This window comes from Labeo rohita, chromosome 11 (genome assembly GCF_022985175.1).
Source record: "Labeo rohita strain BAU-BD-2019 chromosome 11, IGBB_LRoh.1.0, whole genome shotgun sequence".
Classification (NCBI taxonomy): Eukaryota; Metazoa; Chordata; class Actinopteri; order Cypriniformes; family Cyprinidae; genus Labeo; species Labeo rohita.
The window spans coordinates 17,077,989-17,090,967 of NC_066879.1; the positions used below are offsets into that span (position 1 = coordinate 17,077,989).

The window sequence follows — 12,979 nt, forward strand, 5'->3', positions numbered from 1 at the left end:
ATTTAGTTAGTATTTTTAAATAAAATATATTTGTATTTATTTATTTTTTTGTATATATATATTTTATTATTTATTTGTTTTTGTTTTTTAAAACATGATGCATTGTCTTTTACGCTATATATATATATATATATATATATATATATATATATATATATTTTTTTTTTTTTTTTATATATATATATATATATATATATATATATATATACATATATGTATGTATATTTACTTTTTTTTAATCATGATGCCTTTTATCCCAACTTTATCACAAAGACAGCATTTATTTTTTACTTATTTTTTATTTATTGCATCCTTGTAAAAAAAAAAAAACGAACAAACAAAAGTGTCAAAAAAAAAAAAATACTACTGACCCCAATCTTTTGAAAGGTAGTGTAAGTGCACAAATCAATTAAGCATAGTTCAGGTGAATTCTTATTTACATGTCAGTTACTCAGACAGAGTTTCCCTGCTGTGGAAAGAGGATGTTTTCAAAGGCGGGTCTAATTAAGGCTTGTCTTTCACATAATGAAGCGTCTTTGTTGAGTAGATTTAAAAACAGGTTGTTCGATAATAATTGGATTTCACTTTGAAGCTAATGTGTGGTTTGTTGACATAGCTGCAGCACTTCTCATTTTTCCCCATTATATTCATTCTTGTTGAGTCCTACGTTCAAGCAAGGGTTGTAAGTAAAGGTGACCTATTGTACGAGAAGCATGGGAATGGCTCCTCGAGGAAAGACAGGGACTGGAGGAGATATAGTGAGAAGAAGAGGGTGGTTGCCTGGATACTGCTGGATGCTAAGCCGTGGTACGACGGCCCACTTCAGGCTCATTGTTTACACAGCTGAGGAGAGAAGAACAGTCGTGTGAAATTGGTTGCGTCAATTGAATCAAGTGAGGATGCTATTCTGGGCCGTCTTCCATATCTCTGCCTCCACTTGGATGAAAATAGAACACACAAAAAAAGTGTTTGCATAACTTAAGCCGTAGACTTCAGTGTTATAAATAACACAAAATGTGCCTTTCCGCATGTTTGTTGGGATACATAATGTAACAACTGTCAGCTTTTCTTTCTTGGGCAAAGTCTTTGGTATGCATTAGTCTTCTGTAATTAGTTCCCATATTATGTGTCTTAATGTGATTACAGAATAATTGTAGCGCTGTAATAATTAGCACTTTGTATATAAGAATGTGCTAAAGAGAAAACAAAAACAAGATGTTTGTTTTATGTTAAAGTCAACAATTCATGCTAAAGTCAATATTAAAGGCATTATATATATATATATATATATATACACACAAATATACGTATTGCCATTCAAATGTTTGCTTTTATTTGATCAAAATACAGTTTATTATTATAATTTAAAACAACTGTTTTCTATTTAAATATGGTTTAAAATATATTTTATAAATAAATAATGATTCCATAAATAAATAAATAAATTAACTTTTTTGAATAAATGCTTTTCTTTCTAACTTTTTATTCCTTGAAGAATCTTGAAAAAAAAATTGATAGATAGACAGACAGATAGACAGACAGATAGCATATTACTAGAATGATTAACACCTAACTAGGATGTTTCTAACATAATTAGCACGTTACTAACGTGTTGCTATCATGATTAGCATGCTGTTAGCATGTTACTAGCATGGTTAGCATTTTGTTAACATGTTTCTGGCTTGATTAGCATGTTGCTTATGTGTTGCTAGGATAATCAGAAGGTTATTAGCATGATTCTGGCATGATTATCATACATGTATTGGTAGCATGTTTCTAACATGATTAGCCTGTTGTTAGCATGATTCTAGCATGATTAACAAATTACTAGCATGATTCTAGCATGATTAGCATGGTACTAGCATGCTGCTAGCATGTTAGCATGCTTAACAAATTACTAGCATGATTTTAGTATGATTAACATATTAATAGCATGTTTCTACCATGATTAGCATTTCCTAGCATGTTTTTAAAATGATTAGCATGTTGTTAGCATTTTAGCATGAGTAACAAATTACTAGCATGATTCTAGCATGATCAGCATGTTTGTAGCATGTTTTTAACATGATTAGCATGTTGCTAGCATTTTAGCATGAGTAACAAATTACTAGCATGATTTTAGTATGATTAACATATTAATAGCATGTTTCTACCATGATTAGCAATTTCCTAGCATGTTTTTTAACATGATTAGCATGTTGCTAGCATTTTAGCATGAGTAACAAATTACTAGCATGATTCTAGCATGATTAGCATGTTTCTAGCATGTTGCTACCATGATAAGCAAGTTACTAGCATGTTTCTGGCATGATTAACATGTTGCTATCATGATTCTAGCATGATTAGCATGGTACTAGCATGATTCTAGCATGATTAGCATGGTACTAGCATGTTGCTAGCATGTTAACATGATTAACAAATTACTAGCATGATTTTAGTATGATCAACATGTTACTAGCATGTTTCTACATTGATTAGCAATTTCCTAGCATGTTTCTGACATGATTAGCATGTTGCTAGCATTATTATGATTAGCATGTTGCTAGCATTTAAGTGTGATTAACAAATTACTAGCATGATTCTAGCATGATTCGCATGTTACTAGCATGTTGCTACCATGATTAGCAATTTCCTACCATGTTTCTGACATAATTAGCATGTTGCTAGCATGATTATGATTAGCATGTTACTAGCATTTAAGCGTGATTAACAAATTACTAGCATGATTCTAGCATGATTAGCATGTTACTAGCATGTTGCTACCATGATTAGCATGTTGCTAACATGATTCTAGCATGGTTAGCATGTTACTAGCATGTTTATGGCATGATTAGCATGTTGCTAGCATGATTAGCATGGTACTAGTATGTTGTTACCATGTTTTTAACATGATTACCATGTTATTAGCATGTTAGTATAAATAACAAATCACCGACATGTTTTTAGCATGATTAGCATGTTTCTGTCATGATTAGCATGTTGCTATCATGATTCTAGCATGATTAGCATGGTACTAGCATGATTCTAGCATGTTAACATGATTAACAAATTACTAGCGTGATTTTAGTATGATTAACATGTTATTAGCATGTTTCTACCATGATTAGCAGTTACCTACCATGTTTCTGACATTAACGTGTTGCTAGCATGATTATGATTAGTGTGTTACTAGCATTTAAGCGTGATTAACAAATTACTAGCATGATTCTAGCATGGTTAGCATGTTACTAGCATGTTGCTACCATGATTAGCATGTTACTAGCACGATTGTAGCATTACTAGCATGTTACTTGCATGTTGCTACCATGATTAGCATGTTGCTATCAAGATTCTAACATGATTAGCATGTTACTAGCATGTTTCTGGCATGATTAGCATGTTGATAGCATGATTCTAGCATGATTAGCATGGAACTATTATGTTGCTAGCATGTTTTTAACATGATTAGCATGTTATTAGCATGTTAGCATGATTAACAAATCACTGGCATGATTTTAGCATGGTTAGCATGTTACTAGCATGTTGTTAACATGTTTGTAGCATGGTTAGCATGTTGTTAGCATGTTTAAACACGATTAGCATGTTAGTAAATTATTACAGTACATTTGAAAAAAAAAAATACACTCAACGTATAGCAGTGACTATATAACGCTGAACATGCATGAAGTTTAAAGGAAAGCATTTGGCTATTATCTGAATCATCTGGAATAAATACCTGAGGAAGATACAGATGAAACAGACTGGAAAAGTGAGATGCCAGTGATGCCTCATATATATATTCAGAGATGAGTCAAGCTTTGTATTCCACTAGTCAGTCGTGGGAATTGTAGGCGACAGTACGAGAATATATGGACATTGCAAATGTTGTAATCACTGTACACATTGTCATAATTGCTGTATGAATTGCACACAGCGGATGCAGCAATGACTACTAAACATCAAAGCTATTTCAGATGTGGGCTGAATGTAAAGTTGGCCGTGTAAACGAATTCCTCTGATGTTTTCCAGGAGCTGACGTGAGGAAGCACAGGGTGATGACGGTGCCCTCGGCCCATGAGTTTCATTGGCAGAGCCTGGCGTGTCTGTCCAGCGCCCGCGTGTATCATTCATTGGCTGATGTCGGGGGGCAGCTGTATATGGTGGGGGGTTGCGACGCTTCGGGTCGACCCACCAGCGCTCTGGAGCTCTACTCCCCTGAGGTGGACCGCTGGCTCAGTCTTCCTCCGATGCCCACGCCGAGAGCCGGGGCGGCCGTGGCTGTGTTAGGTAAGCAGCTGCTGGTGGTCGGGGGAATGGGGAAGGACCAGCGCCCCCTGAAGGCAGTGGAGGTGTACAACACAGACGAAGGCAAATGGAGGAAGAGGTGCTCGCTCAGAGAGGCATCCATGGGGCTTTCTGTCACCGTTAAAGGTAGACAAACCTTATTTTATGATAAACATGGTGTTCGCCATAAATATAGTCTAAAGTTGTTGCAAGTCAAATATATTTAATTATTTAATGAAAAAAAAAATATATATATATATATTATTATTATTCAATTAAAAATACACAAGGCCTTTGATTTTATTCATGTAAATTGAAAAAATATTTTAATATATGCATATAATGTAAATTGTGTGTAATAAAATCAAGAATGTGGATTAAAGACTAATAAGTTTGAATAGTGAAAATTGTCTGTATTACAAATCAAAGAGAAAGAACTGAAAACATTTAAAATTCTGAGACATTCAAAATATTGTGAAGATAATTATTAGTATTACCATAATACATATGAAATGTATATACACTACCAGTCAGAAGTTTGAAATAATTAAGAAAGAAGAGTAAATTGCTGAAAAAATAATAATTGATGAAAAATACAGTAAAAACAGTGATATTGTGATATACTATTACAATTTAAAATGACTGTTTTCTATTTTATTATCATTTAATTTGTAATTATTTTTATGGCATATATATATATATAAACATAAATATTAAACTATTATGATAATATAATAATACATTATGAATAATATGACATATATATATAATATAAAAATTAATGTGTGTATGTGTGTGTGTGTGTGTTGAAATCAAATATTTTGATAAATTTAGATAAATATGTGTATATATAAACATAAATATTAAACTATTATGATAATATAATAATATAATTTAAAATATGACATATATAAAAAATTAATATGTGTGTGTACTGAAATGAAATTATATATATTTATATTTATATATATATATATATATATATAACATAAATATGAAAATAAAATATAAATAATATATATAATATGTGCAAGTTAATATTGAATATTTTGATAAGTATAAATGTGTGTGTGTGTATATTAAAATACATATTAAAGTATTATAACAATATATATTATTATTACATGATAATTTAATACTATAATATAATATAAATAATATTATATATATTATATAATATAATATAATCTATATATATATATATATATATATATAATATATATATATATATATATATATATATATTGAAATTAAATATTTTATAAATATAAGTGTGTGTAAAAACATTATTATAACATAAAACAATGTAAATAATATAACATAATATGTAAATAGTATCTGTGTGTGTTTATATGTGTATAGATAGATGTGTATGTTGAAATTAAATATTTTGAAATATATATATAATATATATATATATATATATATATATATATATTCTTCAAAACACACATATATCTTCAAAATTAAACATTTTAAAGATAAATATAAATAATAAAATAATACATACACTGTAAAAATGTTACTTGTTGTGTCTCTGTATTTATTTGTAAAGTTTACTAGCAATTTCTAAGTGAAAATTGTTTTTTTAAAAATCCTGCACTTTTTCAGTGTATAAAATGTTACATTTTTTCTTTGGAATAATGTGTACTAATGAAATATTCACAATAAGGAAACCTTAACATGCATTAAAGAACAAAACAAATCGTTCTATTTCATGTTGACTTTCAACAAAAAAACATGTCAGTCACTTTAAACATTCACCACTTTCCAGTGGCAGTTCTGTCAACACATGACATTTAAAGCATTTATTCACTGTTTACTGAGCATTTGACATTGTAAGGTGATAGATTGTTTTGTTCCAATTTCTTTGTTGAAACTAAAGACCTTCATTTGACTCTCATCACCTCTGTTCAGACGGCAGAGCTCTTGCTGTTGGGGGAATGGGAGCAGACCTCCTGCCTAGAAGTGTTCTCCAGCAGTACGACCTTCGCAAGGACGTGTGGGCGCTCCTTCCACCCATGCCCACCCCGCGCTACGATACCAGCATCTGCCTACTGGGCTCCAAGATCTACGTGGCAGGTTTGCTGAGCAGAGAGAGTCCTTGTGTATCTGAAATATCCCCTTGTGCATTAAATACTTTGTGTGTGTATGTGTGTTCCTGACCTTGTTATACTTTTGTGGACAAAATTGCCGTAAAATGTCCTCTGAAGTGGTTTCTACAGATCTTAAACAAGTCTTAATTGACCACTCTACAAATTAAGGCCTTAAATTTGAGCAGAAAGTCTTAAAGTCATAGCATTAAATGAAAACTTCCTCTGCGTTTTTGTCTTGTTTTCCAGTGCAGATATCTACATCCTTAAATCAAGATGCATTTACTTGGGAAAATGAAGATATTAGGTCTTGTTTTCTGAGAAACTGAACAAAATGATGTGAGTTTATACTTCAAACAAAAACAAATGTCTGTTAATTGAGTACAAAAACTTGTTTTCCCTTTGGATCTTTTTTGAGATCACTGGCAGATGTTTGTTCCTGCTTTAATAAGTTTCTCTGAAAACAAGACTTCTTATTTAACGCCAGTTAAAGCTTATCAAATATATCTTTATTTAAAAATCTTTAGGCATTTGCATTGGAAAATAACACAAAAATACTAAGAAAACCATCACTTTTTTGCAGTATGATCAGAAAGTGCATTAAAAGATATTTACATATTCTAGTTAAGCAATGTGTTTTTAGTCATTTTTTGCAAAACTGCTTCTAATACATCTTATTGTTCACTCCCTAGACATTTACATTTATATTTGAAGACTTCAGATGCAAAAAACCTTTAAACAGGTCTGGGATTTTTCTTTCAAATGTATCAGGCCCATTTGAAAATATCATTGGACATTTTTGAAAATAAGGCATTTAGTAACTGACTAATAACCTTTTTTGGGATTAAAGTGAAACTACTGAACCTAAACACAGGAGCCTGATAAAAAAAAAAATGTTAATTTCAATGAAAAAATGTCTTAGAGGCCTTAGAGGTTTTTGCATCTGAAGTCTTCATTTAGAGAAAATACTGACGTATTGTGTTCCTTAAAAGTTCTTTACTTGGTCTTAAAAAGGTCTTTAAAAAGTCCTAAACATAACCCAAACAGAAACCTATAAACATAAATAAATAAAACCCCAAATGATATACAGTGAGATAATTAGTTCATAAAAATCATTTTTTTTCTTAAATGTAAATCTGGACCACAAAACCAGTCTTAAGTAGCACGGGTTTATTTGTGGCAATAGCCAACAATCCATTGTATGGGTCAAAATTAGTGTTTTTTTCTTTTATGCCAAAAAATCATTAGGATATTAAGTAAAGATCATGTTCCATGAAGATATTTTGTAAATATCCTACCGTAAATATATCAAAACCTAATTGTTAATTAGTTATATGCATTGCTGCAAACTTCATTTAGACTATTTTAAAAGCGATTTTCTCAATATTTCGATTTTTTTCCACCCTCAGATTTTCAAATAGTTGTATCTCGGTCAAATATTATCCTATCCTAACAAACCATACATCAATGTAAATTGTGTTTATTCAGCAAAACATACTAATTAACATCTCTGTACCTACAGGTGGACGTCAGTGTAAGCGTTTGGTGAAGGCGTTTGAAGTCTTCGACATGGAAAGCCGCACTTGGTCCTCTCTACCCAGCCTGCCCTGCAAGAGATCTTATTCTGGGGTGTTATGGGACAATGCCGGGAGTCTCTGCTGGTTAGGAGGGCTCAGACAAGGAGGAATACACCAAAGTTCAAAGTTTACCAAGAATGTTAACATCTTCGACACCAACCAAGGTAAATTAGCTAGACATACCAACAGTATGAAAGTACATCTGTCATATTTACATCCAAATGGCAATTCATTTGCATAAAACAAAACCCAAACTTCAAACTGAAGCTATAAAATGCTTAAATCGTTTGATTTGAGTTAGGAAGATTTTATTTTAAGAAATTAATATTTTTATTTAGCAAGGGTGCATTAAATTGATCAAAAGTAATAGTAAAGATTTATAATGTGATAAAATTTTTCTGTTTTAAATAAATGCTAATCTTTTAAATCCTGAAAACAAATGCAGCACATTTTCCGTAAAAATATTAAGCAGCACAATCGTTTTTAACATTGATAATATTTGAGAAGCAAATCAGCATATTAGAAGGATTTCTGAAGGATCATGTGACACTGAAGATTGGAGTAATGATGCTGAAAATTCAGCTTTGCATCACAGGAATAAATTACAATTTCAAATATATTCACACAGAAAATAGTTACTTTAAATTGTAATAATATTTCACAATATTACTGTTTTTACTGTAATATTAATTAAACAAATGTAGCATTGATAAGCATAAGAAACTTAAAAAAAAATTTAATTAAAAAACAGATTTTTAATTAAAATTTTAATTAAACCATTTTAGGCTGGTTTAATATGTGACCCTGGACCACAAAACCAGTCATAAGGGTCCATTTTGAAATTGAAAGCTAAATGAATGAGTTTTCCATTGATGTATGGTTTGTTAGGATAGGACAATTTTTGGCTGAGATACAACTATTTGAAAATCTGGAATCTGAGGGTGCAAAAAAATCAAAATATTGAGAAAATGGCATTTAAAGTTGTCCAAATAAAGTTCTTAGCAATGCATATCACTACTCAAAAATTAAGTTTTGACATATTTACGGGAGGAAATATACAAAATATCTTCATGAAACATTATTTTTACTTAATATCCTAATGATTTTTGGCATAAAAAAAATAATAATAATTTTGACCCATAAAATGTATTGTTGGCTATTGCTACAAATATACCCGTGCCACTTAAGACTGGTTTTGTGGTTCAGGGTCACATGTGTTTTTAGGGTGCACTGACCATGTAAAAAAAGTAATAGATTTAAAATGCATTTATTTTATACTAAATATAGTTCAAGTCTATTAACATATTTACTGACAAATTCCTCCACTTATACTTATATAAATTGCAGTTAAACTTTATTTGGAGTACTACTTATGCACAATGCACATTTCTTAATATTAAGCCTAAAACATGTTTTAATGTCACTATTGATGAGGATTGTATGATCTTTGAATAATATCAATCTTTAAATGTAAAGTATGTAAAGTGTATCTAAAGTATACTTGAAATAGTTCCACTTAAGCACAATTAAATATACTTCAGTATATCTTTTGTTGGAATTCAGCACTATTTCTGCTCAATTAAAGTGCATTAAGTACAAAATATACCAGTTTAGTATACTAAAAGTACAGTTGCAGGGTATTTTATCAAGTACATAATATGTAAATGTATTTGTAGTATACTTAGAATGAAATAAATGTATTTTACTGTAAATACATTTTAATATGTTTATTTTTCACGAGAGTGCACAATGCATTGCAAAAACAGACTTAGTCCTGAAACTCTATGAATATTATAACTTGCGAATATAGGCAGAAAATTAAATAAGCACTGCTTGTGCATGTGGCGTGAAACAGGCCTTAGACTTAATCTGTGAAATCTCCAAGAAAAATTGTTTTAGCTGTTGAATGCATATCAGCAAAAAATGTTTCAACGCACAAATATATTAGTAATCTCGATAACTGTTCCCTTTTTATTAGATTTTTTGCACGGATTAACCCAAAAAAGGGGGTGGAAAGATACAAGGTGTGACAAAACGTAAGACCTGCTGAAATGAGTTATTGATTTCTCTCCAGCTTCTCACGCTTTTTCTTCCTCTACATCGTTTCCGCTCAAATCTGATCTTTTCTAATCAGATTCAGCAGATGGGAAAATTGGACTTTTTTTTGGCCCCAAGGGCGATAAAAGAAAGTTCCTATCGTGAGTGGGCAGCGAGGAGGTCAACTTGAACAACTAAACTTTGCACAACGCCATATAAATCATTTCTCTCTTTTTTTAATTATTCCATTACTGGCGCGAGTGTCAGTCAACAGGTGCGTGAGCCGCCGTTCACAGAGCAGCACAAGGGATTAAGCCTCGCTATCTAATTTCCTTCTGCCCGAATCCGCCACCGGCAATAAAAGCCCTCGCGTGCAAGTCTCCCAATCTAATATAACTAGCCGATAAGATCGTGGGATAGGAAGGGGGCGTTAAATGATGCTATTCAGAAACACATTGTCATCCCTTATCCATAGCTCATCCAGATAGATATTCGAGGCCATCTGTTCTTTTGTCTTAACGCGGACTGCTGCGCAGAGGGTTATATCCCGAGAAAATCCCAGTTTGTAGGCAAGATGGATGTGCTCTTTATTAAACATCTAACTTGACACTGTATACTCGCTAATTGAGCAGCGGCAGACCTAGAACAGCGTGTTTTTATAACTTTATGCCAAATGAACAGGACCGCACCACCTGTTTGAAGGGAATACGAGTTTGCATCTGAATTAAAAGCATGCTTGGCATCAGAAAAAGTGAAAGGGCATCACTGTTCAACAGAAATAATGTCAGATTTTCAGCCAACAACAGAGCGAGCGTTGCACGCCAAGGGCTGAAATCAATATCCTGTCCAAAGTTGACAGACCCTTCATTGCTCATTCAAGTCGGACACTTTGATCCTGATCCAAATTGCCAAATTTGCAGCAAAACATCAATAAATGATTTAACTAAAATCACCAGAGAAAAACAAACTCGTTGAGCAGTGTTGTTTTCCTCTGACTACAGGCTTTTACCTTTTTAAAGCAACATCCTGAATCAATATTGCATAAGGTCTTTCAGTAACATAAAGTCAACACTGCAGTTAATTTTGGACAAAAAAAAAACACTCACTTAGACCAGAAAATATCATATGACTGACATGTGTGTTATATATATATATAAACACAATGCATTAAGAGCTAGGGGTGAAAACTTTTGAACACAATGAAGATGTGTACATTTTTCTTATTTTGCCTAAATATTTTTTTTTTTTTTCATTTAGTACTGCCCTTCAGAAACGACAGAAGATTCTTACATGTTTCCCAGAAGAAAAAAAAGTTACGTTTACCCTGATCTTCAAATTTCAAAAGTTTTCACCCCCCGGCTCTTAATGCACCGTGTTTCCTTCTGAAGCATCAGTGAGCGTTTGAACCTTCTGTAATAGTTGCATATGAGTCCCTCAGTTGTCCTCAGTGTGAAAAGATGGATCTCAAAATCAAACAGTCATTGTTGGAAAGGGTTCAAATACACAAAAATGCTGAAAAAACAAAGAATTTGTGGAACCTAAAGGATTTTTCTGAAGAACAGCAGGTAGTTTAACTGTTCAGGACAAACAAGGGACTCATGAACAACTATCACTAAACAAAAAAGGTACAGCTGTGGATCATTCAGGTAACAACAACGTATTAAGAATCGAGTGTAAACTTTTGAACGGGGTCATTTTTTATAAACTAAATAAACTAAACTAAATAAAAAATAATATGCATTTTGTATGATCCCTCTTATTTTGGTAAAACAATGAACATTTTGCAGATTCTGCAAGGTGTATGTAAACTTTTGACCTCAACTGCAGAAACATTTGATTGATTTTAATAACTCTGATGTACTTAAACACTCGCTCTGACAAATATCGGAAGTAAAATGATACAAACAGTTGTATACATCATCTTCATATATCATCTTTATCTTCATGTACTTCTTCATATCTTCATTTTCTTTCATATCACGTGTTGCAGTGCATTTTATGATTGCCTGATTTATGAAAAATGTCTGCAATGAAAAACAATTATGTGTTGCTCCTCTATTTTGAAACGGTTTTGATCAGTTTTATATACCTAAGTGCTGTGAGCATCTGCATACGTGCCTTTGCAATCAAAAGCTCATCACATGTTTTTCAACATTATGTCAACAAGCATGGCAGAAGTTTGGCATCGCTCAAACAACCATCATTATTCTAATGCCGTTTGTGTGTTATTGGCTGTGATTGTGCTTTTTGGCTGATTAGGTTGACTGAGAAATGTAAATAATGTGCCAAATTAACGTTCTACATCTGTGAAACACAGAAAGCCTCACAGCTCCTCCAACTTCCTATTCGAAGCAATTAAAGTGTTCTAGCTCAGTAATTTTTTGAAGAAACAGTCCTTGCATTTATTACGGTGAGCCATTGGCTTAGTTATTAGACAGATATTAGATCCTGCAAATGGAAAACAGTCTGTCAGCTTTAATCGACAAGCTCGCAGGCTCTAATCTGCAGGAAAGTCCTTTATTTCCATTTCCTCTTTAGACGTTTTTGGAAAAGCTGTCAAACGAAACTGTTTCGAATCACATATAAGCTAGTTAATTTTTATTCAGCCCATTGTATAAATCTGATTTATTGTGTCAGATTTTAAATCACACAGTGTTAATGTTGAACAGTGTGTAATTCATTCAAAATTAAAATACCCTCTTGCGTGCCATTTTGATGTATAAACTATACATAAGCCATTGTTAAAATGACATCTTGTAAATTGCTGAAAGTGGTGGAGAAATTACATACTTCACCTTTAATATTTAGCATGTTATTATTGTTATTTGTGTCCGTTTTGATTTAAAGGAACTTGGTTGAAATCAGAGGACACCGTACCCTTGAAGACCAAGCGAGCAGACTTTGCCGCAGCCATCGTGCGAGGCAGAATGATAGTGGCGGGAGGTCTAGGTATGGAAGTTGCACCGTAATATATTTATCTACTGCACAGTTGCTGTCACGGTTGGTGTC

General features: G+C 32.4%; 1 protein-coding gene across 2 annotated transcripts in view; it reads left to right on the forward strand.

Annotated features, from left to right (window-relative positions):
• Positions 1–12,979, forward strand: part of klhdc8a (kelch domain containing 8A) — a 30,398-nt gene that overhangs the window by 12,794 nt on the left and 4,625 nt on the right. For both annotated transcript variants that reach the window (XM_051123426.1, XM_051123427.1), the window contains exons 2-5: positions 4,009–4,410; positions 6,181–6,345; positions 7,879–8,097; positions 12,818–12,919. In XM_051123426.1, coding sequence (XP_050979383.1) covers positions 4,035–4,410; positions 6,181–6,345; positions 7,879–8,097; positions 12,818–12,919 — 862 coding nt within the window. In that variant the 5' untranslated portion in view covers positions 4,009–4,034. The remainder of the gene's footprint in view (positions 1–4,008; positions 4,411–6,180; positions 6,346–7,878; positions 8,098–12,817; positions 12,920–12,979) is intronic.